At 46.5% G+C, this 25,620-nt stretch overlaps 1 protein-coding gene across 3 annotated transcripts in view; it reads left to right on the forward strand.

The window, feature by feature from the left end:
- The window catches only part of IQGAP1 (IQ motif containing GTPase activating protein 1), a 335,028-nt gene that overhangs the window by 108,178 nt on the left and 201,230 nt on the right, over positions 1-25,620 (forward strand). For all 3 annotated transcript variants that reach the window (XM_075006488.1, XM_075006490.1, XM_075006489.1), the window contains 8 exons: positions 7,295-7,362; positions 8,093-8,206; positions 8,573-8,751; positions 9,815-9,905; positions 10,312-10,475; positions 16,437-16,521; positions 20,351-20,514; positions 21,757-21,917. In XM_075006488.1, coding sequence (XP_074862589.1) covers positions 7,295-7,362; positions 8,093-8,206; positions 8,573-8,751; positions 9,815-9,905; positions 10,312-10,475; positions 16,437-16,521; positions 20,351-20,514; positions 21,757-21,917 — 1,026 coding nt within the window. The remainder of the gene's footprint in view (positions 1-7,294; positions 7,363-8,092; positions 8,207-8,572; positions 8,752-9,814; positions 9,906-10,311; positions 10,476-16,436; positions 16,522-20,350; positions 20,515-21,756; positions 21,918-25,620) is intronic.

Consider the following 25,620-nt stretch of genomic DNA (forward strand, 5'->3'; position numbering starts at 1 on the left):
GGAATCATCTCATTGGAGTTAGCTTCAAACCAGTCGTTCGTGTTTCTAGCTCTTCTTCCAAACACCGACAAGGCCGTGTTGTAAACTGTATCCCTCAGATGTTGCCATTTGGATGTCGCATCGGCACCCCGAGGGCCGCTGCGCAGATTTTCCTGGAGGGTGTGTCTGAACTTTTCAGCTTTCTCCAAGTTTGCCGTCTTTCTGGCGTCAATGCGGGGCCTTCCAGCAGGTTTAGAGCGGTACAGCTTCTTGGGTCTCAGCTTGAGCTTGGAGCAAACTAGCGAGTGATCAGTATCACAGTCAGCACTATGATAGCTGCTTGGTTATTTGTTTGGATTGTAAGCTGAAGGTACAGCGTACATTGAGGTCAGCCTTTTGTGTTCAGCATGTTTATTTTTAGGATAAATCAGGGAGGCTTTTGGGAGCTTTGTGAAAAAACATGTAAAGCTTTAAAATCCTTTCAAAGGCTCAGAAAAGTAATCTAGAAATACTAGAAAAACAGAAAGATCATAGAATTCTAGGGCTGGAAGGGACCTCAGGAGGTCATCTAGTCCAGCCCTCTACCTAAAGCAGGATCAACCCCATCTAAATTATCCCAACCATGGCTATGTCAAGCCGGGACTTAAAAGCTCCCAGGGATGGTGATTGCAGCACCTCTCTTGGTAACGCATTCCAGTCCTTCACCATCCTCCTGGTGAAACAGTTTTTCCTAATATGCAACCTACACCTCTACCTCTGTAATTTCAGACCATTGCTCCTTGTTCTGCTATCGGTCACCTTGAGAACAGTCTCTCTCCATCCTCTTTAGAGTCTCCTTTCAGGAAGTTGAAGACTGCTATCAATCACCCCTCAGTCTTCTCTTCTGCAAACTCAGTAAGCCCAAATCTCTCAGCCTCTCCTCATAGGTCATGTGCTCTAGCCCCCTAATCATTTTGGTTGCTCTCTGCTGAACCCTCTCCAGTGCATCCACATCCTTTCTATACTGTGGGGACCAGAACTGGAAGCAGTACTCCAGATGTGGCCTCACCAAGGCCGAGTAGAGGGGTTTAGTAACTTCTCTAGATCTGCTGGCAGTGCTTCTCCTAATGCACCCCCAATATGTCATTATCCTGCTTGGCTATAAAGGCACACTGTTGACTCCTTTCCAGCCTCTTGTTGACTGTAATCCCCAGGTCTTTTTCTGTTGCACTGCTACTTAGCCAGCTGGTCCCTAGCCTGTAACAGTGCTTGAGATTCTTCCGTCCCAAGTGCAGGACTTTGCACTTCTCCTTATTGAACCACATCAGATTTCTTTTGGCCCAATCCTCCAAATTGTCTAGGTCACTCTGGACACTATCCCTACCCTCCAGTATATCTACCTGACCCCCAACCTTAGCGTAATCTGCAAATTTGCTGAGAGTACGATCCATCCCCTTATCCAGGTCATTAATAAAGATGTTGAACAGGACTGGCCCTAGAACTGATCCTGGGTGCACTCCACTTGAAACCAACTGCAAACTAGACACTGAGCCATTTGGCTGTGTGGCAACTTCTGTCTTTATCTCATTCATTAGTGTGCATTGAAGTGGATAGTTGCTCCAGAGAGACAGAATATTGCATTGCGGTGGCTTAGTCTTTCCTGATAAACCAGTTTGTATGCAGGTTTTCAATCACATTTCAGAAGAATATTTAGTGGGTGTTATGTGAAGAACACTCCTTAAGAGTTTTGGTATAAAGACCACTTAGCTGTATCAGTTTAGGTCTCCATCTCAGGTTTGCTTAATTTCAATTCTCAAGAAGAAGCTTTTCTTTTGATTTCTGATCCTTTGGTAGGAAGCTTCCATATAGATTGCAAATGGCTGAAACTCAACAAACATTCCAAGCTGTTCTAAAACCAGATTGTTTGTAGCAGTGAACGTTCTTTCAATCTAGATCACAACACGCAGTGTAATTTGTCAGAAACACTTGGGATTGTGTGATAGCCAGTTATGGAACCAGCTAGTATTTGATCCTTTGGGCAGTACGAAAGGGATTTGGGCCATTGTTAGTGGCGAAGCTCCTTCTCACTGGCAGCTTCACTATGGCTGCAGCAGTTATTCTTTGACTAGCTAGGGTTAAGTGGCAGATGCCCATATCTTGTCAGTCTGGTCTCCTTTGTCAGTGACACGGAAACCAGAATCCAAGTATTCTTGGACTTCTGGACTTTTGCTGAAATGTAAATGAAGGGAAACATACAGGTCTCCAAGAGGAAGGATTTGTCTACACAGGGAAACTCAGGAAACTTAATCTGAATTAACTAAAAGGGTGAATTTAAAGTGGCTAAGTTAAGTGTAACTTAAACCCTGGTGTTGATATTTGTATTCAGAATTAGAATGGCATTATTTCAATTTAGCTTTCTTTACTTTGCAATCCCAGCTATACAGACACTAGCACACCCTTCAGGTTCTTTGTGCAGAAAAAAACCATACAAATCTTCTTTACCACCTTTGGTAGCTGTAGGATGGGTTTGTTCCTGTGGAGTTGGGCTAGCTCTATGTTGGTAACTAACAGAATACAGCAAATTTTTGGTAAGAAGTTATCCGGATGTGCAGCCAGATGTCTGCTGATCAGAAGGGAACTTTTAATTCCAGGATTCCTAAGCTATATGGGTCTTCTGTTCTGGGAAGGGGTCTCCTGTTTCTTTATGGTGATATTCCTTCCTTCACAAATGTTTCATGGGGAGAATCAGTCACCATAGAATCATAGAAGAGTAGGACTGGAAGGGACCTCGAGGGGCCATCGAGTCCAGCCCCCCGCCCTCATGGCAGGACCAAGCACTTTCTAGACCATCCCTGAAAGGCATCTATCTAACCTCTTCTTAAATATCTCCAGTGATGGAGATTCTACCACCTCCCTTGGCAATTCGTTCCAGTGTTTGATCACCCTGACAGTTAGGAACTTTTTCCTGATGTCCAACCTGAACCTGCCCTGCTGCAATTTAAGTCCATTGCCTCTTGTTCTAGCCTCAGAGGCAAGGAAGAACAAGTTCCCTCCCTCTGCCTTATGACACCCTTTTAGATACCTGAAAACTGCTATCATGTACCCCCTCAGTCTTCTCTTTTCCAAACTAAACAAGCCCAATTCTTTCAGCCTTTCTTCATAGGTCATGTTCTCTAGACCTTTGATCATTCTCGTTGCTGTCCTCTAGACCCTCTCCAATTTTTCCACATCCTTCCTGAACTGCGGTGCCCAGAACTGGACACAATACTCCAGATGAGGCCTAACCAGCGCAGAGTAGAGCGGGAGAATGACTTCTCGTGTCTTGTTCACAACACACCTGTTAATGCATCCTAGAATCATGTTTGCTCTTTTTGCAACAGCATCACACTGTTGACTCATATTTAGCTTGTGGTCCACTATAACCCCTAGATCCCTTTCTGCTGTACTCATTCCTCGGCAGTCCTTTCCCATTCTGTATGTGTGACACTGATTGTTCTTTCCTAAGTGGAGCACTTTGCATTTGTCCTTATTAAACTTCATCCTGTTTACCTCAGCCCATTTCTCCAGTTTATCCAGATCCTTTTGAATTATGACCCTCTCCTCCAAAGAAGCTGCAAGCCCTCCCAGCTTGGTATCATCTGCAAACTTAATAAGTGTACTTTCTATGTCAATATCTAAATCGTTAATGAAGATATTGAACAGAACCGGTCCTAAAACAGACCCCTGCGGAACCCCACTAGTTATACTTTTCCAGCCGTATTGAAAACCATTAATAACTACTCTCTGGGTATGGTTATCCAGCCAGTTGTTCACCCACCTTATAGTAGCCCCATCTAAGTTGTATTTGCATAGTTTATTGATAAGTATATTATGTGAGACTGTGTCAAATGCTTTACTGAAGTCTAGGTATACCACATCCACCGCTTCTCCCTTATCCACAAGGCTCGTTATTCTATCAAAGAAAGCTATTAGATTGGTTTGACGTGATCTGTTCTTAACAAAACCATGCTGGCTGTTCCCTATCACCGTACCACCTTCCAAATGCTTGCAGATGATTTCTTTAATTACCTGCTCCATTATCTTTCCTGGCACAGAAGTTAAGCTGACTGGCCTGTAGTTTCCTGGGTTATTCTTGTTCCCCTTTTTATAAATGGGTGCTATATTTGCCCTTTTCCAGTCTTCTGGAATCTCTCCCGTCTCCCACGATTTTCCAAAAATGATTGCTAAAGGCTCAGATACCTCTTCTATCAGCTCCCTGAGGATTCTAGGATGCATTTCATCAGGCCCTGGTGATTTGCAGACATCTAATTTTTCTAAGTAAATTTTGATTTGTTCTTTTCTTATTTCAACTTCTAAACCTACCCCTTTTTCACTAGCATTCTTTATGTCAGGCATTCCTTCAGATTTCTCAGTGAAGACTGAAGCAAAGAAATCATTAAACATCTCTGTCATTTCCAAATTCCCTGTTGCTGTTTCTCCCTCCTCACTGACCAATGGCCCTACCCTCTCCTTGGTCTTCCTCTTGTTACCAATGTATTTGTAAAAAGCCTTCTTGTTTCCATTTATGCTTGTAGCTAGTTTGAGCTCATTTTGTGCCTTAGCCTTTCTAATCGTGCTCCTGCATGCTCGTGTTGTTTGCCTATATTCGTCGTTTGTAATTTGTCCTAGTTTCCATTTCTTATACGATTCCTTTTTAATTTTGAGATCATGCAAGATCTCCTGGATAAGCCAAGGCAGTCTTCTGCCATGTTTTCTATCTTTCCTACGCAGTGGGATAGCTTGCTTTTGGACCCTTAATAATGTCCCTTTAAAAAACTGCCAACTGTCCTCAGCCGTTTTTCCCCTCAGTTTAGCTTCCCATGGGACCTTACCTACCAGCTGTGTGAGTTGACCAAAATCTGCCTTCCTGCAATCCATTATCTCTATTGTACTGTTTTCCCTTCTACTCTTCCTGAGAATTGTGAACTCTATGATTTCATGATCACTTTCACCCAAGCATCCTTCCGCTTTCAAATTCTCAATAATTTCCTCCTTATTTGTTAAAATTAAATCTAGAACAGCTTCCCCCCGGTAGCTTTTTCAACCTTTTGGAATAAAAAGTTGTCTGCAATGCAATCCAAGAATTGGACAGTCTGTCCCCTGCTTTGTTAGTTTCCCAACATATACCTGGATAGTTGAAGTCCCCCATCACCACCAAATTCTGGGCCCTGGATGATTTTGTTAGCTGTTTAAAGAAAGCCTCATCAACCTCTTCCACCTGGCTAGGGGGCCTGTAGTAGACTCCTAGTAGGACCTCATCCTTGTTTTTTACTCCTCTGCGTCTAACCCAGAGACTTGCAACCCGTCCATCTCCTACGTCCATCTCCACCTCTGTCCAAGTGTGTACATTTTTAATATACAAGGCAACACCTCCTCCCTTCTTTCCCTGTCCGTCCTTCCTAAGCAGGCTGTACCCTTCAATACCAACATCCAATCATGAGCATTATCCCACCAAGTTCCTGTGATGCCAACAATATCATAGTTGTATTCATTTATTAGTACTTCCAATTCTTCTTGTTTATTTCCCATACTTCTTGCATTTGTATATAGGCATCTCAGACATTGATTTGGTCTTGCCTCCCAGTTTTGCCCTGGCCCTCTTTTTACTCTGCCAGTGTAGCCCATACTCCCTCCCATTTCAAGTTCATCTCCCCGGTATCCATGCTCTCCACTTATCTGCAGGCTTTGCTCCCCTGCCCCCGTCGAACCTAGTTTAAAGCCCTCCTCACTAGGTTAGCCAGCCTGTGTCCAAATATGGTCTTTCCCCCTCCTCGAAAGGTGAACGCCATCTCTGCCTAGCAGTCCGTCCCGGAAAAGGATCCCGTGGTCAAAGAAGCCAAAGCCTTCCTGGCGACACCATCTACGCAACCAAGCATTCACCTGTAGGATACACCTGTCTCTGCCTGGGCCCCTGTCTCTGACAGGCAGGATTGAAGAGAATACCACCTGCGCCCCAAACTCCTTGACCCGTGCCCCCAGAGCCCTGAAGTCACTCTTGACCTGCTGAGCGTCACACCTCGCAGTATCATTAGTGCGCACATGGATGAGAAACATGGGATAGTAGTCAGAGGGCCGGATAATCCTCGACAATGCCTGCGTAACGTCTCGGATACGGGCCCCCGGCAGGGAGCACACCTCCCGAGATGAAATGTCAGGGCGACAGATGGGTGCCTCCGTCCCCCTCAGAAGAGAGTCTCCAACCACCACTACTCTACGTTTCCTTCTTGCAGGGGTGGCAGTAGACTTCCCAGCCTTTGGGGTACGAGGCTTCTCCTCTTCTGTACGGGGTAATTCTTGGTCTCCTTTATCAAGTACAGCATAATGGTTTTCCAGTACCACGGTGGGAGGGTTCTGAGTAGGGGTGGGACACTGCCTGCTGCGAGAAGTAACCAGCTGCCAGTATCCACCCTGGTCCACCTCCTCCAGTGGTTTATCAGCCATCCTGTGCACTGGGACAGTTACCTCCGCAGTCTCCACCTGAATACTATCCAGGAACTGCTCATGGACTCGGATACTCCTCAACCTGGCCACCTCCTCCTGTAGCTCCCCCACCTGCCGCCTGAGAGATTCCACCAGCAGGCACCTTTCACACTGAATATTCCCCTCAGCCTGGGTATCAGTAAATGGGAATGGCAAGCCACAGTCCTTGCAGAACCACACCAGGATCTGGGTAGAAACATCCATCGTCAGGCAGTCTGTCTGGGTACAGGCACAAGTGGAGGAGACAGCAGTAGTGCTGGCACAGGTGTTGCGGGTCTTCCTCACCATTATAGTCCTCTCCGTCACACTCCCTCCCAAACTCCCTCTTAAAATCCCCTGTCTGCAGCTCACTGTCCGCTTCGCTCCCTCGGTCGCTCCTGCCTCTGGCTTTTAAGCCTGCTGGCCTCTCTCAGGCCCTCCCCCTATGAGTCACACAGGGGAAGGCTGATCAAGGGAGCAAAAGGTCAGGCAGGCAGTTCCAACTGCCACTGAAACTGAAACTCCCCCCACCTGGAATCAAAATGGCAGTTCAAATGCCAGCAGTTAAAGCACACGCTCACTCACCCAGAGATCAGCACTCTCACCTGGTAGCTTCTTCAGCGGCAGGCTCACTTGCTCTTCTCCCTCTTAAACTCCTATGTCTGCAGCTCCCTGTCCGCTTCACACCATCATGATAGAAAAGGCAGGTTTTGACCATCTAGAATTCTTTCCACTTAGCTGAATGTTTCTAACTATCTAGTTCTCCCTTGTTGTTCTTGTGTGGGGGTAAAGGCCACAAAGCATGATTAATGTTTATTGTTCCCACGTTGTTTTGTAGTCTGTACCTGTTTAAACTGGGACTGGCCCCTCAGATTCAAGATTTATATGGGAAGGTGGACTTCACAGGTATGGAGATTTCTTTCTTCTCTGAGATATGAATATGTATGAATTTGCATGCCCTGTCTACTCTCTCTAGTACATGCAGTGCATAATGGATGAAAAGGGGCTAATGCCCAAGGCAGTGAAGGCTTTGAAGTTCTTTAGGTTTAGTGGGTGGGGATTTCTTCAATGCTAGTTGGGGAAGGAGACTCCAGAATACTATGAGAAATTTTTGTTTCAAATTCTTTCATTACTGACTCAGTTAGCAGTAGTATGTCTCCCTCCCCTTCCTTTGGTATTAGGGTTTCTCTTTCCAGATCATCAGCTGCAGAGGAAAACAAATTTTGTAGAATGTTGTATATGTACTTTCCTTGCCCTGCTGGCAGCAATACTTCAAAACACACACGGTTCTTGTAATTTTGTTCTACCTTTGTCACTAGGAGCACAAAACCAGAGTCAGACTTGTGTAAGTACCTCCCAGTTGGGTGACTGGAACAAATATTTGGTCTGAAGAAGTGGGTCTGTCCTACGAAAGCTCACCTAATAAATTATTTTGTTAGTCTTTAAAGTGCTACTTTACTGCTTTTTTGTTTTGAAAATATAGGAGAGTTTCCTCACTTAGGCTGCGTGCTCAAAGTTTTTGTGAGAGAATGATGTGCAGTCTATTGTAACTGCACTAATTTTTCTGCAGCAATAGCTGATCTTAGGCCTTAGGGCTGATTCTGCCTATATTACACCTTTTTCCTTTGTATTTCAGAGGAGGAGATCAGTAACATGAGGAGTGAACTGGAGAAGTATGGAATTCAGATGCCTGCTTTCAGCAAGATTGGAGGAATTTTAGCTAATGAACTCTCTGTGGATGAAGCAGCACGTAAGGGGAAATGGATTTTCATCCTCTGTGGCCGTTAAATCGCCTGATGGGGTGGACACTGCCTAATACAGTGCAGTGTCTAATAGTCCCTGTTATTTAAGTAAAAATATATCTTCTATGACCAAAGCATTTTTTGTTAGAAAAATTTGATTTTTTAATTGGTAAAAATCAAACTGCAGTATCAGGAAATAAGATGCTACCTTTGTCAAAAATACAGAGCCCTACTTGCAGTTTGTATATTGATACTTCTTGCAGCAGTGCCTAAGCTCTAATCAGTTTTCTTCTTTCCTAGATAAATCTTTAATTTATTACAAGAAAGAACAGCCAGCTTTGCAGTTAACAGAGAAGCTATGCTTTGTTTTTTAGTGCATGCTGCTGTTATTGCCATTAATGAAGCAATTGACCGCCAAATTCCATCTGACACCCTTATGGCAATGAAGAACCCCAATGCCATGTTGGTGAATCTTGAAGAACCATTGGCATCAGTTTATCAGGACACATTGTACCAGGCAAAGAAGGACAAGATGGAGAATGCCAAAAACAGGGTAAAAGATCAGTAATTTTTTTTAACTATGTATTTATTTTCATTGTGTTGAGTTGATACTTAGTATTTTGTGTAAGTTGTCTTCACATGACACAAACTAAATAATCTTCTGAAATCTGATTGAAGACCTGCATACAAACCTGGTTGTGTTGATACTTAGTATTTTGTGTAAGTTGCCAGGCCAGATTTATCCTTAGTGTAATTCTGTTGTAGTCCCTAGTGATATATTTGATGTATTATGAGATGGAAGAAAACAGACATACTTTGGCATCTGATTTGTAATTGATTCCTTTACACATAGATTCCCAAAGAACATACATGATGGAAGAACACAGAGAAGATTGTCTTATTCTAGACATCAGTAAAGCCTGTCCTCTAGTTTTATGGATTTTTTTTTGAGTGTTTCTAATATATGTATATAACTAATTGACCCTCCCACAAAATTTGAACTACTTCTAGAATTTCACTTAGACTAGACTTGCTTAGTGAATCTGGTTCTCCAAGTCTGTCTAGGCTGTGAGTAATACTGCTGTATGGAGGCTGATACGTACAAGCACTATACATCCCAGCGTAAACACTGTGGTCCCAAAAGCTTGTGAGCATATGGTATTTTACTCTGCAAATGAATTCCACCTGAACAATTGTCGTCTGCTTCCTCCTGTGGTGATAGGCAAATTAACAATACTTAGTTTAGATATGTAGGCTGTTCCAGAATATTCTGCCGTTTATTTGGTTTGGAACATTTCCAGTTTGAGAACCCGTGTATGTCAACCTAACTGGATCTATTGCTTCCTATGTACTGGCATGGCCACAGAGTTCTTAAATTTAAATCATCCAGTCTTCTATATTGTGTATCCTCTGTGTGTGTGTGTGTACACACCTCTTGAATTCTTTTTTATGAGTGTGTAGTTACCACTTATATGTTGTGCAGTGGATTTGAACTTTGTGGCAGTGTACATTAGTTTACATTTACTGCTTTTCTGCGGGAGGGCTGTAAGAATCCTGGAAACAATACACTACAAAGCCTGGTCTACAGATGCACTCATATTTTGTTTCATTGTCAGACCTCCTCTGAGAATTCAGAGACAGAGAGAGATGTGTATGAAGAACTGCTGACTCAAGCTGAGATTCAGGGCAATGTCAACAAAGTCAACAGTAAGTTTTCCATTTAACTCCTGGATAAAGAGTATTTGGAATGGCTCCTTTGCTCCCCATTCCATCTCTGCACTTTGAACTGAGGTGGGTAGCTCTCCTTACTAGGTCTGTTTATTGTATTTCTCTCTATTTTGAATTCATCCTGTCCCTTGTCCTTTCCCTGACCCCTTAAACAGGTGAATGATCCTCATTAAATTCTGTGCCCTGAGTATTGCAACCCATTTTAATCTCTTTTCACCTCTTAAAGTCCTCCTGAGTGATTTTGGAGCCTAACACGGAGACTTCCAGACCTAAATCATCAATCAATAGTGTTCAGGAAGAGGTGCCTTTGCAGGCCTCTGTTATGGAAGACAAATGATTGCTACATTTATATTTTGCCCCTGACCTTAATTTGCTTTCTCCCTAGCACATTCAGCTCTATCAAAGATAGATCTGGCTTTGGAACAAGGAGATGCATTAGTATTATTTGAAGTTTTGACATCACCAGCCCTGGGGCTCCGAGGATTACAGCAAGAAAACTGTGACTGGTATCTCAAGCAGCTGTTGAGTGACAGGCAACAAAAAGAGGAGGTATGGAAAAGCATATGTAATCATTGTACAGGTATTTATAATACCACAGGTAATCACATATTAATTTTTTAGAAGATTACAGAGTTCCCACGTATGAGTTAATGTTGCTTTGGAAAACATTTATTTTTGGTGTTCCTTTTTTTTCTTCCTCTTTCAAAAGTAAGCCTAGTATTCCAATATAGCATAATACATACATAAGCGACACAGCGATTGTGTACATATAATGGAATGCTCAATGTTACAGTATAAAAGCTTTATCAATGTGAGTTTGAAACAGTGGCTTTACTCAAGAATGGTAAATAGCACAACTTAGACTGATATTTCAAGCACTGCAAAGGCTGGGAGTGCATGCTTATGACCCACTGATTTTGGAGAAACTCGCTCTAGTAATTTACAGTTTACGTATTTCAACATAGTGATATTTTTGTATATGAAAAAAACAGTTGCTAGTGTAAGATTTAATCTTGTGCATTCTGGGCCTTGGACAAATGTAATTGTTGATGGAGAGAGTCCACTTTTGGGCATAAGAAAAAGAAGTATTTCTGTGACAGGTTTAAAGCTGCTCTGGGTCTGGAATATTATAGTAATTCTCAGAAGCAAGTGTAATGGACAGAGCACATGCTAAATGTAGTCTCACATATCTGTCACCTCAAAATAGGAAAAGAATGTATGTAAAGTCTGTATATTAATTATAATATGCATGTATGTACTTAAATTCAAATATGTATGTATATAATGCTTTATGCTCTCTTACGTTACTGTAAATTCCCATGGTACAGATAAGAATATCATATTTTTCCTTGTAGGTAATCTTAGTTAAGCTTGAAGTTGTTTTGTTATTTCAAATCTATTTCAACAATTGTTCATATATATTATTTATGAATGCTGTTTATAGAGTGCATAGTGTAAACTTCTAACTTCAGTAGGGCCTCAAAGTATACTAGTTTATGGGTGCGTCTACACTTGCCCTTTATTTCAAAATAAATCTACACGTCCAACAGCCTCTTTCGAAATTGTTTTCGGCGAAAAGGGGCCCAAATTTCGAAACCGCTCTTCCCATCCGAGATCAGGAAGAGGGTCCCTTTCGAAACCAAATTTCAAAATTGGGCATGTGTAGACGCTCTGGGTCTGCAATTTCAAAATTGCGGGTCTGCCATGGCGACGACTCCAGGGAGTGCAGAGATGCACTAGCAAGCCCCAGCAGGGCTCTAGGTCCCTGGGCCAGCCCCTTAAAGCCGCAGGGCCCTGGAAACCCTGTGCAAGAAGCTGAGAGCATGCCCAGGGTTTGAGGGGCACGAGGTCTGCCTGTCATACACTCCAGCAGCCGGACAGATGCTGCACACAGCTGATAAGCTGGATGGCAAGCCGCGCACACTCCGGGGACCCCCAGGAAGCCTCTCCTCCCAGCCCAAGGGGTCACCCGAGGAGAGCCAGGGCCAGAAAAGGAGGGGTTCCTCCTGGACAGAGGCCGATGTGAAAGACCTTCTTGGCCTTTGGGCAGAGGAGGAGGTGCTGCTCCGTAGCACCGGGCAGCCCTGCAATGCAGCCGCCTTCAAGCAGCTGTCACTGGGGCTGCGAAGGCAGGGACATCTCCAGTGCACGGCTGCTCTGGTCTGCTCAAAAGTCAAGGAGCTGAGGCAGGCCTATAGCTGGGCCAGGGATGCCTGCAGTTGATCGGGGGCTGGGGCTGGCCCGAGGTGGCTGCACTACCGGGCTTGGAACAGCTCCTTGGCCCGAAGGACGTCCCCGAGCCCTCACTGCTGGACAACACATGCGGGCCCGACAGCAACTGGGAGACGGACCCGCAGGAACATCCAGGACCCTCCAGCCAGACCACACCTGCGGGGCCAGGGAGCAACTTGGAGGAGAGGGACCCACTCATGATTGCGGTCAGCTCCGGTACCTCCAGCCAGGCCCCCTTGTGGCCGGTGTCCCTGGACCTGTTCTCCAGAGCCCCAGGTAGATAACGGGTGGATCGGGTGGCCTGGGTGTGGGGGGCATATTCCATGGTCCCCTGCCCCATCCCAGACCCAGGCACTGCACCATCCAGCACCCGCACCCATGGACAGCACCCCAGCCCTCCCAACCGGGAAGGGATGCAGGGACCAGGCCACAGCCAGCAAGCACCCCACAGATGAGGTCCCGGTGGGCACATGGGAGCCCCAAGTCGGGGGTCGGCAGGGGAGGCACCACCTTGGAAGATGGTCCTGGGATGGTGGGGGTGGCAAAGGTGGAGCTCCCGGGCAACAGCATGGACGAGTGGCCTCTCTGCTGCTTGTGTCTCCACAGCATCATCCTCTGAGGACCAGACCACACCCCTGCCACCATCCAATGGAGCCAGAGAGCCCTCCTCCCCATCACCCAGGCTGCCACCTGGCCAGCTCCGGAGGGCTCAACGGCGCCGCTGCTATGACCCACAGGAGGCGGCAGAGGCCCACACTGCAGCCATCCAGGAGCAGACCACCGTGCTCCGGGCGTGGCTGCAAATGGAGCAAGAGGACAGAGCCTGGCGGAGGGAGGTCTGGGCTGAGGCGGCTGCAGGCCTCCGACAACTGGCCCCCCTGACGGCCCCCCCTGCTGTCCCCAAACTTGCTCCTGCTGCCCACAAACGTGCTCCTGCCGCCCCCAAACCTACCCCCGCCTCTCCCGAACCCACTCCTGCCACCCTGGAACGCACCGCCCTCACCCCACCCTCCCTCACCGCGGCCTCCTGGCTTGCCCTGGGCCACTGGCTGATTGCCAGCGCGAGCCAGGAGGAGGATTTCCCCCGCCTGGCTTCCCCAGCACACCTCTCCCCTCCCTCCCCTGCATCACCGAGTCCACTCCATCCCTTAGCCTCTGAGCAATCCTACCTCCCTGTATTTCCAGCCCCGACAGGGTCCCTGCACCCAGGGCGGCAGGGGCACCCGTACCCATAGAGGGTCTTGTCCCCCAACTCCCTTGGGGGACTAGGCTTGCCCGTGCCTGTGGCCCTGGTCTGGGGGCCATGCCACTGCCCCATTGTAAATAGTTCTTCCCCCATTCCCCCCCGTATTTAGCTCTCATAAAGACCCCACACAATTCTTGGAAGGTGTTTATTCACATGTATATAGTTGGCCCCCAGTTAATAAACCCTCTTTGTGCACCCCAGTGTCCTCTGTGTGTGGGGGAGTAGTCTGTGTTGCAGGGTGGGTGTGAGCCATGTGCCAGGTGGAAGTCAGCGTGGCTCCCGCTCAAAGGCCTCTCAGAGGGCTTCCCGGACCCTAACCCCTTCCCAATGTTCCTGGCGGTACGGGGCCATGGGCGGCTGCTCGTAGCCGGGGCCGCGGTCTGCAGCCCAACTTGGCATGTAGTGCTTCTGCTTGCCCTCCACTATACTGCGCAGAGCACAACAGCTCACAGCCACCCCAGGGATCTTGGGCAGGCTGATGTCCAGCCGTGCGTTCAGGCATCGGAAACGCACCTTGAGGCGTCCAAAGGCCCGCTCAACAGTGTTGCGGGTGTGGTTCAGGCGGTTGTGAAAAATGTCTTGGCTGGCGGTGATGTGCCCAGTGTCGGGGCACATCAGCTACGGCTGCAAAGGGTATGCCCCGTCGGCCAGTATACATGGTGGCATCGTTGCATCCCCCACTGGGAGCTCCCGGGTGGGGAGGTAGGTGCCCTCCTCCATGCGCCGCCCCAGCCAGGAGTTGCGTAGTACCTGGGCGTCGTGGCCTTGCCCAGACCAGCCCACGCAAATGTCACAGAACTGGCTCCAGGCATCAACGAGCACTTAGAGCATCACTGAGTGGTACCCCTTGTGGTTTATGTAGCGTCCCATGCTATGGGATGTGGGTACTGTTGAGTGCGCTGAAGCAGTTTGGGAAACCAAGGGCTGCGAATTCCGCTGTGGCATCGTCCAAGTTGCCGAGGCGGACGACCCTCCACAGAACGAGGCGATTGATGGCCTGGACCACCTGTAGAAGGGGGGCACTGACATGTGGGGCCTGCACATCAGGGAGCCCCCCTACCCGCTCCCTCCATCTACTGTAGGCCCCTTCACCTGTCCCAGGGTGGATGTGGCACCCTTGTCTGACTTATCTCCAGGAGGACGGCTCCGATGGTTGCCTTGCCCACCCCGAATTGGTGCCCCACTGAATGGTGGCTGTCCAGGGTGGCGAGCTTCCAGAGGGCGATCCCCAAATGCTTCTCGTCTGGGAGCGCGGGCTGCATGTGGGTGTCTGCATGCTGCAGGATGGGTGTGAGCCATTGACACAGCTCCATGAATGTCTGCTTTGTCATCCTGAAGTTCTCGAGCCACCTTTCATCGTCCCACTGGCCCAGTACCAGCCCTCTCCCACCAGTCCCCACTGCTGGGGTGGCTCCAGAGGCGCCGTGGGGGACGGGGAATGGGCAGCGGCGGTTGCCCCATTGCCAGGGCCTGCGGGACCCCTGTGGCGGGGGAAGATGGGCTCCAGGGCATCCCCCACGTCCAGGATGTCAGTCACCACCTGGGTCCCGGTGTGGGTGGGGTCACCAGCCTCGGGCAGCTGCTGCTGCTCCATTCTCCTCCCATTCTTGGAGCATGGTCTATGCAGTGCTGTGTACTGCTCTGAGGTGCTCTGTGTGTGCAGGGTGGCTGTGTTTGGGAAGAACCCTTTAAGGTGGATGCCGGCTGTGGGACCCGGAAGGGCTTGTCGGCCATGTGACCCCATGCATGGTGTTTCCCAGCTGCTTACTTTGAAAGAGCCCGCGTTCCTGTGTGGATGCCCCCTTTCGAAGAATGGAGGGTGTTCTTTAGAAATAGCAGATCGGTACAGTGATCCATTTTGTGTGTGTAGCCACCTTATTTTGAAATCCCTTATTTCAATTTTGTTTTTCGATGTTCCCCCTTTTGAAATTTCTTTGTAGTGTAGACACACCCTATGTAATATTTGTAGCCATTTTATGCAATGGTAAGAGGGGATGATTATTACTACTGTCTGTTTTTAATAAAAAGTATAATACAGTAAAGTGGCGTATCAAATACATTAAAAGGCAGGAATAAAGGCAACAGTCAGTTTATACAGCAGAGCAAATGTCTGACATTTCTGATTAACAGATTACAGTATGTCTATTTAGCTTCCTAAACATTTCCAGGCTCTCTTGATAAAATATTGCAGAATCTAGGTCAAATTCACTTAGACAGTTGCCAGACCTGACAGCTTGGATATCAGCTGGTTGACTGCTACTGATGGAGATACCTGTCTAAGGCTGGGTCTACACTAGCATCCCCCTTTCGAAAGGGGGATAGTAATGAGACACTTTGGGATATGCTAATGAGGTGCTGCAGTGAATATGCAGTGCCTCATTAGCATAATGGCAGACACAGCACTTCAGAAGTGCCACTTTCCATCACACACAGCTTGCCTACCTGGGGTCCTTTTCGAAAGGAGCCTGCACGTGTTTGAAATCCCCTTATTCCTATTTGGTTATAGGAATAAGGGGATTTCAAAATGTGCAGGGTCCTTTAGAAAAGGACCCCGTGTAGACGAGCTGCGGGTGAGTGAACGCACTTTCAAAGTGCTGCTGTTGCTATTATGGTAATGAGGTGCTACATATTCATTGCAGTGCCTCATTAGCATATCTTGAAGTGTCTCATTACCATCCCCCTTTCGAAAGGGGTGCTAATGTAGACATAGCCTAGGTATAAGAAACCCTACTTATCCCATGTTTTTCAGACTTACCTGGCTCTTAACCCCATGTTTAATTTTCTAGACCTGTTTGGCACATACATTCTCACAGAGATCATCAGACTTTAACCTGTCTTGTTTCTTTTCACTACATGCAATATAAGTGTCTGGTTTGTAATTTCTCTCTCCCGTATCTGCAGAATTCTGTCTGCAGAGGGTTGTGCATGGTTAGAATTTCACAGGGAGAAGCTGCGGTTCAGGTGGTTGGGTTCAAGTAAAGTCACAAGAGCATTGACTTTTTTTCCCTTGTGTGTGCTCTATTTTTCTTTAGACTGGCCTGAGAGGCCCCCTTCAGAAGGAGGAATTACAGTCTGGGGTGGATGCTGCTAACAGTGCAGCACAACGGTACCAGCGAAGTAAGGAGCCTTTCGGTAGAAGCTATCGCTGAGCAATTAGTGGTGATGATTGGAGGGCTGAGGCAGTGTATCATTTATACCCTTGCTGGAAAACCAGTATCATCTGTAATGGCTTTTTGTGACTTCCCTGTAAACCTCAGGGCTAGTGAGAAGCTTGCAGAAAGCCAGCGTCTGTTATTCTTTTCAGTCTCCCCATAATAGCCTTATAACTCGAGTTATAATACAAGTTAAACTTCAGTCTATAAATTTTTAAAATATACTTAGATAACTTGTGTCCACTGTTAGGCGTAAGCTTTCAAATACAGATGTTACTATCTGTTGATCTGGGGTCTGTGGAGGAAATCCAGATAGCTCCATGGCATAAGGCCTGAGGCCACCAGGTGATCCTTGTTGTGGATGCAGTTCTATTCACATTGAGGCTGAACTTTGGTCTCCCTCTGGCATCTCCCAAGTATCTGATTAGGAGATAATTGCATGTACACATCCTAACTCTCTAGCTACTTGATTTGCATGTGGTAAAGAGGTAATGTCTTCTGAAAATATACTCTGAAACTAGTTTAGTTTCTTTTATATTCCTGACATAAAAGCTCTTACTGGAATTTTCTGATTTAAAATGATTGAAAACTACCTTAGAATAACAGATTTCAAAGCTAGAAAAGACCATTGTGATCCCTGAGGTAAGTGGGGAAGGAGGAGGGAACAAATAAGTGGGTTTCCTGGGTGAAGAGGAGAAAGTGGGCCAATCAGCCCCTTCTCTAAGATGCTTGTACACTAATGCCAGAAGCCTGGGGAACAAACAGGAAGAATTAGAGGCCCTGCCACGGTCACACAAGTATGAGGTTCTTGGAATAATGGAGACTTGGTGGGACGATTCGCATACATGGAGCACGGTCATGGAAGGTTATAAATTGTTTAGGAAGGACAGACAGGGGAGAAAAGGAGGAGGAGTTGCGCTCCATGTGAGGGAGCAGTATGATTGCTTAGAGCTCCAGTATGAGGAAGGAGAAAATCCACTTGAGTGTCTTTGGGTTAAGCTCAGAGGCAGAAGTAACAAAGGTGATGTTGTAGTTGGTGTCTGTTATAGACCGCCAGATCAGGGAGAGGAGATAGATGAGGCTTTCTTCAGGCAGCTTAGTGAAGCTTCTAAATCACAGGCCCTGGTTCTCATGGGAGACTTTAATCATCTGGACATTTGTTGGGAGACCAATACCTCAGCACACAGACAATCCAGGAAGTTTTTGGAGAATGTTGGGGATAACTTCTTGGTACAAGTGCTGAAGGAACTGACCATGGGCCGTGTGCAACTTGACCTGCTGCTCACAAACAGGGAAGAACTAGTAGAAGAAACAGAAGTGGGAGGGAACCTGGGCTGCAGTGACCATGAGATCGTAGATTTCAGGATCCGGACGAAAGGAAAAAGGGTGAGCAGTAACATACAGATCCTTGATTTCAGAAGAGCAGACTGTGACTCCCTAAGAGACTGGATGAGCAGGATCCCTTGGGAAAAGAAGATGAAGGGGAAAAGAGTTGAAGAGAACTGGAAGTATTTTAAAGAAGTCTTACTGAAGGCACAGGAACAAACAATCCCCCTGTGTAGTAAGAAATGCAAACATGATAGGCAACCAGCTTGGCTTAACAGGGAAATCCTTAGTCAGCTTAAATTCAAAAAGGATGCATACAAGAAATGGAAATGAGGACAGTTGACTAAGGAGGAGTATAAACATACGGCTGGAGAATGCTGGGCAGTAATCAGGAAAGCGAAAGCACAATTGGAACTGCAGCTGACAAGGGATGTGAAGAGTAACAAGAAGGGTTTCTACAGGCATGTGAACAATAAACAGGTTATCAGAGAAGGTGTGGGGCCATTACTGGATGAGGGAGGTAACCTAGTGATAGATGATGCAGGAAAAGCTGAAATACTCAATGCTTTTTTTGCCTCAGTTTTCACGGACAAAGTCAACTTCCCCATGACGGTCCTAGACGATGCAGTATGGGAAGGTGGAGGGCAGCCATCTATGGGGAAGGAACAAGTTCTGAGCTATCTAGAAAAACTAGGTGTGCACAAGTCCATGAGTCTGGATTTAATGCACCCCAGGGTGCTGAGGGAATTGGCAGAGGTCATTGCCGAACCTTTGGCCATTATCCTTGAAGACTCTTGGAGATCGGGGGACATACCAGATGACTGGAAGAAGGCAAATGTAGTGCCCATCTTTAAAAAAGGAAAGAAGGACAATCCAGGGAACTACAGACCGGTCAGCCTTACTTCAATCCCTGGGAAAATAATGGAGGGAATCCTCAAGGAATCCATTTTGAAGCACTTGGAAGAGGGGAAAGTGATCAAAAGTAGCCAACATGGATTCACCAGGGGCAAGTCCTGCCTGACCAATCTGATTAGCTTCTATGACGAGGTAACAAGCTCCGTGGATATGGGGAATTCAGTGGCTGTGATATACCTTGACTTCAGCAAGGCTTTTGATATGGTCTCCCACAACATTTTTGTCCATAAGTTAAGGAAGTATGGATTGGATCCTTGGACTATAAGATGGATAGAAAGCTGGCTTGATGGTCGGGCCCAACGGGTAGTGGTCAATACCTCAGTATCTGGATGGCGGTCTGTTTTAAGCGGAGTGCTGTAAGGCGCGGTTCTGGGGCCAGTGTTATTCAACATCTTTATTAATGACCTGGATGAGGGACTGGATTGCATCCTCAGCAAGTTTGCGGATGACAAAAAACTAGGGGGAGAGGTAGATAAGTTGGAGGGTAGAGAGTGAATCCAGAGGGACCTGGATAAATTGGAGGACTGGGCCAAAAGAAATCTGATGCGGTTCAATAAGGAGAAGTGTAGAGTCCTGCACGTGGGGCGGAAGAATCCCAAACATTGTTACAGGCTGGGGACCGACTGGCTCAGCAGCAGTACGATGGAAAGGGACCTAGGGGTTATGGTGGATGAAAGGCTGGATATGAGTAAACAGTGTGCCCTTGGAGCCAAGAAGGTTAATGGCATACTAGGGTGCATTAGGAGGAGCATTTTGAGCAGCTCTACAGAAGTGGTCATTCCTCTTTATTCGGCACTGGTGAGGCCACATCTGGAAAATTGTGTCCAGTTTTGGGCCCCCCAGTATAAAAAGGATGTGGATTTGCTAGAGCAGGTTCAGCGAAGGGCAACAAAAATGATTAAGGGTCTGGAGCACAAGACCTATGAGGATAGGCTGAGGGATTTGGGCTTGTTTAGTTTACAAAAGAGAAGACTTAGAGGTGATTTAATAGCAGCCTTCAACTTCCTGAAGGGGAGCTCTAAAGAGGAGGGTGAGAAACTGTTCTCAGTGGTGTCAGATGGCAGAACAAGGAGTAATGGTCAGAAGTTGAAGAGGGAAAGGTGTAGGTTAGATATTAGGAAAAACTACTTCACCAGGCGGGTGGTGAAGCATTGGAATGCATTGCCTAGAGGGGTGGTGGATTCTCCATCTCTTGAGGTTTTTATGTCCCAGCTGGACAAGGTCCTGGCTGGGATGACTTAGTGGGGGTTGATTCTGCTTGAAGCAGGGGGCTGGACTAGATGACTTCCTGAGGTCCCTTCCAGTCCTGTGATTCTGTGATCTAGTTTGATATCTTGCATAACACAGGCCCGCTACTTTCACTCAGTAATTCAGGCAGTGGAGAGAATGTATTCTTCCCTTCTCAGTTAGGTTTCCTCATGTGTGGCATTTTGCCTGGGGTGCCAACAGAATGACAGCCATCTCCAGAGTGGGTGGATAAAATGCTTTTATAACAGAGATATAAGCAGTCTGCCTTCCTAATCCCCAGTGCTGCCTTTCCCTTTAATCTCCAGGGCTGACAGCAGTGGCAAGGATTAATTATGCAATCCAGATGGGTGTTGCAGAGAAGACTGTGGCAGAACTTTTGAATCCAGAAGCTCAGTTACCACAGGTTTATCAGTTTGCTGCAGATCTTTACCAGAAGGAGCTGGCTACTCTGCAGCGGCAGAGCCCTGATGTAAGTAACACATTCTCTCCTGGTTTTAGAAAATAATTCTCAGCAATGTAAGGCTGAAATTCCCAGCAATATCTGTAATTGTTAGCTCTTCTTTCCCTACCTCCTCCAGAATGTAGCTACTTTATGAAATCTTGAAACTATGTTGCAGTTCAGAATTTGTGTAATTTACTATTAATTGATGAATTAAACTGAGCAAGAAAATGGCAGATGAAATTCAGTGTTGGTAAATGCAAATTAATGCACATTGGAAAACTCAATCTCAACTATACATATGAAATGATGGGGTCTTTGGCAGACTTCAGGCAGTAAGCTACAAGAACCTGGTAGAAGGCAAATATACTGGGAACTGGATCATTGCTTTCTTGTTCCCTACCTAGGCTCACGGACAGTGGCCCAGCAGCCGAGGCAGACAGCTGAGACTCATTAAGAACCAGCTTGAAGCACAAAGCTAATCTGACACTTACTGCCAGTTAAGGCTGGCCAGCTCACTATACAAGGTTTCCCTCCAGGCAGGTGGTGGGGAGGGTGATGGGGGTGGAGAAAGAAGAGGAGCAAACCATCAAGTGATACTGGAGAACTGAGGTTTGGAGGAAAGAGGAGGATATACCAGGTACAAGGGAAAAGGTGCTAGAGGGAAGCAGTGGGAGAAGTGGCCCCAGGAAAGACTGCTGTGTTTGGGGGAGAGGAAAAGCTCTATTAGCTGCCACCAACTTAGGGTTCCTGGGCTGGAGCCCAGAGTGGGGGGCAGGGTTTCCCCCACTCTTCCTCTGGAGAGATGCCCTAGCAGAAGAACAGGCCATGAAGACCATCTGAAGGGTCTTGCCCCATTCTAGTGACTTGTCTATGAAGAGAGTGGCTCTATAAGCAGAGACTGTTGCCTCTGGAAAGTCCCAAGTTAGTGTAAGGGTCATCATGAATCTCTGAGGAACACAACAAAATGTACCAAAAAAGCATAGAACCTGTAGGGGGCCGACAATGTACTTGTTACAGGTCTGAATTAGTTTTTACTACTTAAGAAGAAGATGTTGGAATCATTGTGGATAGCTCTCAGAAAACAAATAATCTTAGTTGGTAATTCTTTTACTTCCTTGCACCATATGTTGTAGTTTACAGTTGCTATGTTGTTATCCTGTCTTCCTCATTTACTTAGTCACTGTACCTACTGTAAGCACTACCACATTGTCTACCTCCCATGGCATACATTTGTGAAAGGTGGGTGGTTCTTGTCCTTTTTGTATGCAGGGTAACCTCACCCACCCAGAGCTGTCCGTTGCGGTGGAGATGCTGTCGTCTGTGGCTCTAATTAACAGGGCTTTGGATTCAGGGGATGTGAATGCAGTTTGGAAACAACTGAGCAGTCCAGTCACAGGGCTCACTAACATTGAAGATGAGAACTCACAGAGGTGTGTACATGGGACAAAAGGATGTGGTCTCTCTCATTGCACCCAATATTCCTTGTAGTATTCTCCTGACATTTCTTTTTTTTCTTTTACCTTCAATATTATCTTTCCAAATGGTTAACTATGGCATTTAGTCTGGTCCCACATCCTTACTCTCTTGCATGCTATTTCTTCCTTGAGGAATTTCCCTGTGGGTGCTCTGTGCGTATCAGAGGTTTTTCAGCGGCAGTACCTCCAGCAGCAGCACATGCTCCATACATGGCTTTTGTGTGTGCTAGCTGTTAACAGTTGCCCTCTGTCCATCAGTTCCTTCTCTACCACCATATGCTTAGGTTGGAACTTCACTAGCTCTAAACAGATTTCCATATCGAATCCCAAATTTGCTTCTTTCTTTAACCAATTTAACTCCTTCTCCTTCCTTAGTTTATCAAGTAACCTAAAACCTTTTCCTTTACTCTTAGTGACTTTTGGCACCTATATCTAACAACTGTGCCTGGCTTTCCGGGATTCAAAAGATGCACCACATGTAGGCTGTAGTAGTCAGATGCCACCAGTCTGGTATCCTGCTCTGTCAGTGATGATTGTCATACAGTTACATGTTTGGCCTCTGTGTGTGTCATGTTGGCTTGTGCAAGTAGCTAAAATGGCAGACTCCAAGAGAGCCTCCCCAAAGACCACCAGATCAGAAAAGGATTGAAGGCACTAGGCCAGGTTTATCGTAAACAAAGCATAGTAATAGCTTCCATAGATCAGGCAGGCTAAGATTTTGTGTCCCTCACAAAAGAGACAACTCAGTCCATGGCATGGGATCCATCTCTGTCCCCTGTGCTGGACAAAGAAAACTCGTCAGGATACACTTTTATATACAGATACAAACCAAGTTACTCATCACTCCTAACATGGAAGGTTGTTATCTCCAGTTGCTTAGTTGCCACCCTTTACCTCAAAAACAATGAGGTACTTTATAGACTAAATGAGTTTTTGGAGCATAAGCTTTCGTGGGCAAAGACCCACTTTACCTCAAACATGTGGGTTCAATCACTGCCAATCATGCTGTCAGTTTAGATAGTGCCCTGAATCTGGGATGATATGTTTGTTGTTTGTGGGGAGTGTGTTGGTACCAAGATGTTTCTTCATGAGGTGTTCTGTTATGACCCCTCTGGAATGTACTCCATTTGTGCCAAACACTTTTTAGTGTTTTACACCACTAAACCCGTTAGTGACAGATTCTATTAACGAAGCCTGTCTCTTGCTCATAGCTTATCATTAGCAAAGTCTTGACTGTTGTGTTTTAGGCTTTAGTCCTCACAGCAGGCTTGTATATTAAGACTTATGTTTCAGGCCCTCATCTTACTACTTACGCTTTCTATACCGATCTCAGATAGTCATGCACAATCCACTCACTATTTGATGAGGCATATGATTCTCAGAAATGTGCCCACTGGCAGACTTAAAAAAAAAACCCAAAAACTATCAGCATGGTCACTGAAAGTGAGTGACTTACAGCTGAAGCTGATCTTAATGGAAAATTCAGTTAGACCAGCTTCAGACCTGGAATCTAGGCCTGCACCAAGACTGTCATTACCAACAACAGTCTCAGATCAAGGACCTTCAAAAACAAAGCAGCCTACTAAGGAAAGGCTCCCAGCCTTGCTTCACAGAGAACAGCCTAAGGCAAAAGTGTTCTCTGGGCAGAAAGGCAGCCTCATCACTGACCACCACAGACTTTGAGGCACTGGGACCACCAGGAACTTAGGTGGCCCAAGGGGAAAGGGCTAAACAAAAACCTTTCCCTATTGTTTGTGTGTGGGAAAAGGAACAGTTCACAAGCTTGACACTTATGGCACCGAAGACATCAGTACCAACTTCAGCAAATGCACCGTTACTACTGAAGATAAAACAAGTGCAGGCACCATCAGTGCAGATGTCAATGTGTACTCCGGTACTAACATTTACAATACTGCCACCTCTGGTTACACATGCAGATCTACTTCTATGCTTGGAACTCTGCTTTTTGGTATTGATACCACTCCAGTAGGCCAGGCACCAACTATGATAACCACTCCAGTGAGCTTGGCTATATCCTTCTTATGTAACGAGGAAGAAGAGGTGAAAGTGTAACTTTACATGCCTAGATGCTCCTCCCCAAACAACCTTGACCGATTCTACCAGTACCAATGCAACAGTGGCAAACATGTCCATGGATACTCCCTGTACAATGCCACCTACTGGCCCTGTTGGGACCCCTGAGCTAAGTGCAGCTCACATGCCCAGTCTGTTTCAAAACCAATAACACCACAACTCACCCAAACACCCTCTCCCTTGCCTCCTTCACAGACAGAACAAGAGGAGGGCTTACAGGAACCTGATTAAGGGCTCGAACAGGAGACCTTGCCCCCAACACACATTCTTACTCTTCACTGATGAGGCCATAATGCCACCACCTCTAACCTTGGGAGATGACTTCATATCCTTTGAAGAACTTTTTAAGAGTGGCAGACTTGCTAGACATCTCACTAGCTGAGCTACCAGAGGCACAACATAAGCTCACTGATATCTGTTAGTCTATAAGGTGCCACAGGACTTCTCATTATTTCTACAACATTTTGTTGTCCTTGGCAAAGTTCATGGAGCTGCTCACACAGGGCTCCAAAAGGGAATTCATGGCCAGAGTGGAAGAGGGCAAATTAATATCTAGAGTGGTTCTGCAAGCAGCCTTCAATGCTGTGGATGCAGCTATGAGGGTCATAACCTGTGGCATAGCCATGAGAAGGAGTGCATGTCGACATGTCTTGGGTCTACCTAATGAGGTCCAACAAACTATGCAGGACCTTCCCTTTGAAGGCCCTTCTCTGCTTTCAGAGATGATGGACAGAAGGCTTCACAGCCTCAAGAACTCAAGGGCACTATTAAGTTCCTTGGGATAGCCACATGCCAGCCACCCAATGTAGGCATTTCACACCCCATCCTCCACACTGTCCATATCACCAGCAACCTAGAGACTCCCAGAGACACAGGAGCAGGAATGGTCACAGGCACCCTAAGCAATCCGGTCAGGGCTCTGGCCAGGAAAAACCTTTTTTTCAGGCCTTTATGCATGCCTTTTGCGGGTGCAGTTAAGGACAGTGTTCCAGTCCTGTAGCTGAATCCTCCCCAACTCACTGTCTCATTTTGACTGTCTCCTTTCTGCTGTGCCTGGTCACAAGTATTGTCGGACCAATGGCTCCTATGCATAGTAGAAAGGGGATACTCTGTCCAGTTCATCTCCCCACATCCTTCTCTCCCCCTCCGACCCATCCCTCTTCAGGACCTTTCTAACAAGCATCTTCTTATGTAGAAGGTGCAGTCATTTCTGAGTTTGGGAGCCATAAAGGAGGTCCCTCATAAATTCAGGGGTTGAGAGTTTAACTCCCATTATTTCCTAATCCTGAAATCCAATGGTGGGCTCAGGCCTGTTCTGGACCTGCAAGAGCTGAACAAGTTTGTAAAAAGAATCGGGTTCCTAATGGTTTCTTCAGCTTTCATAATCTCTTCCCTGCATCCAGCAGGCTGGTTTGCAGCCCTTAACATACAGGGTTCTTATTTTCACATAGCTGTTTACCCTCCACACAGGAAATTTCTCAGGTTCATGGTAAATGGTATGAACTACCAGTTTATAGTCCTCCTGTTTGGCCTCTCAGCTGCCCTGTTCACCAAGTGCGTGGCA

This window comes from Carettochelys insculpta, chromosome 12, assembly GCF_033958435.1.
Source record: "Carettochelys insculpta isolate YL-2023 chromosome 12, ASM3395843v1, whole genome shotgun sequence".
NCBI lineage: Eukaryota > Metazoa > Chordata > Testudines > Carettochelyidae > Carettochelys > Carettochelys insculpta.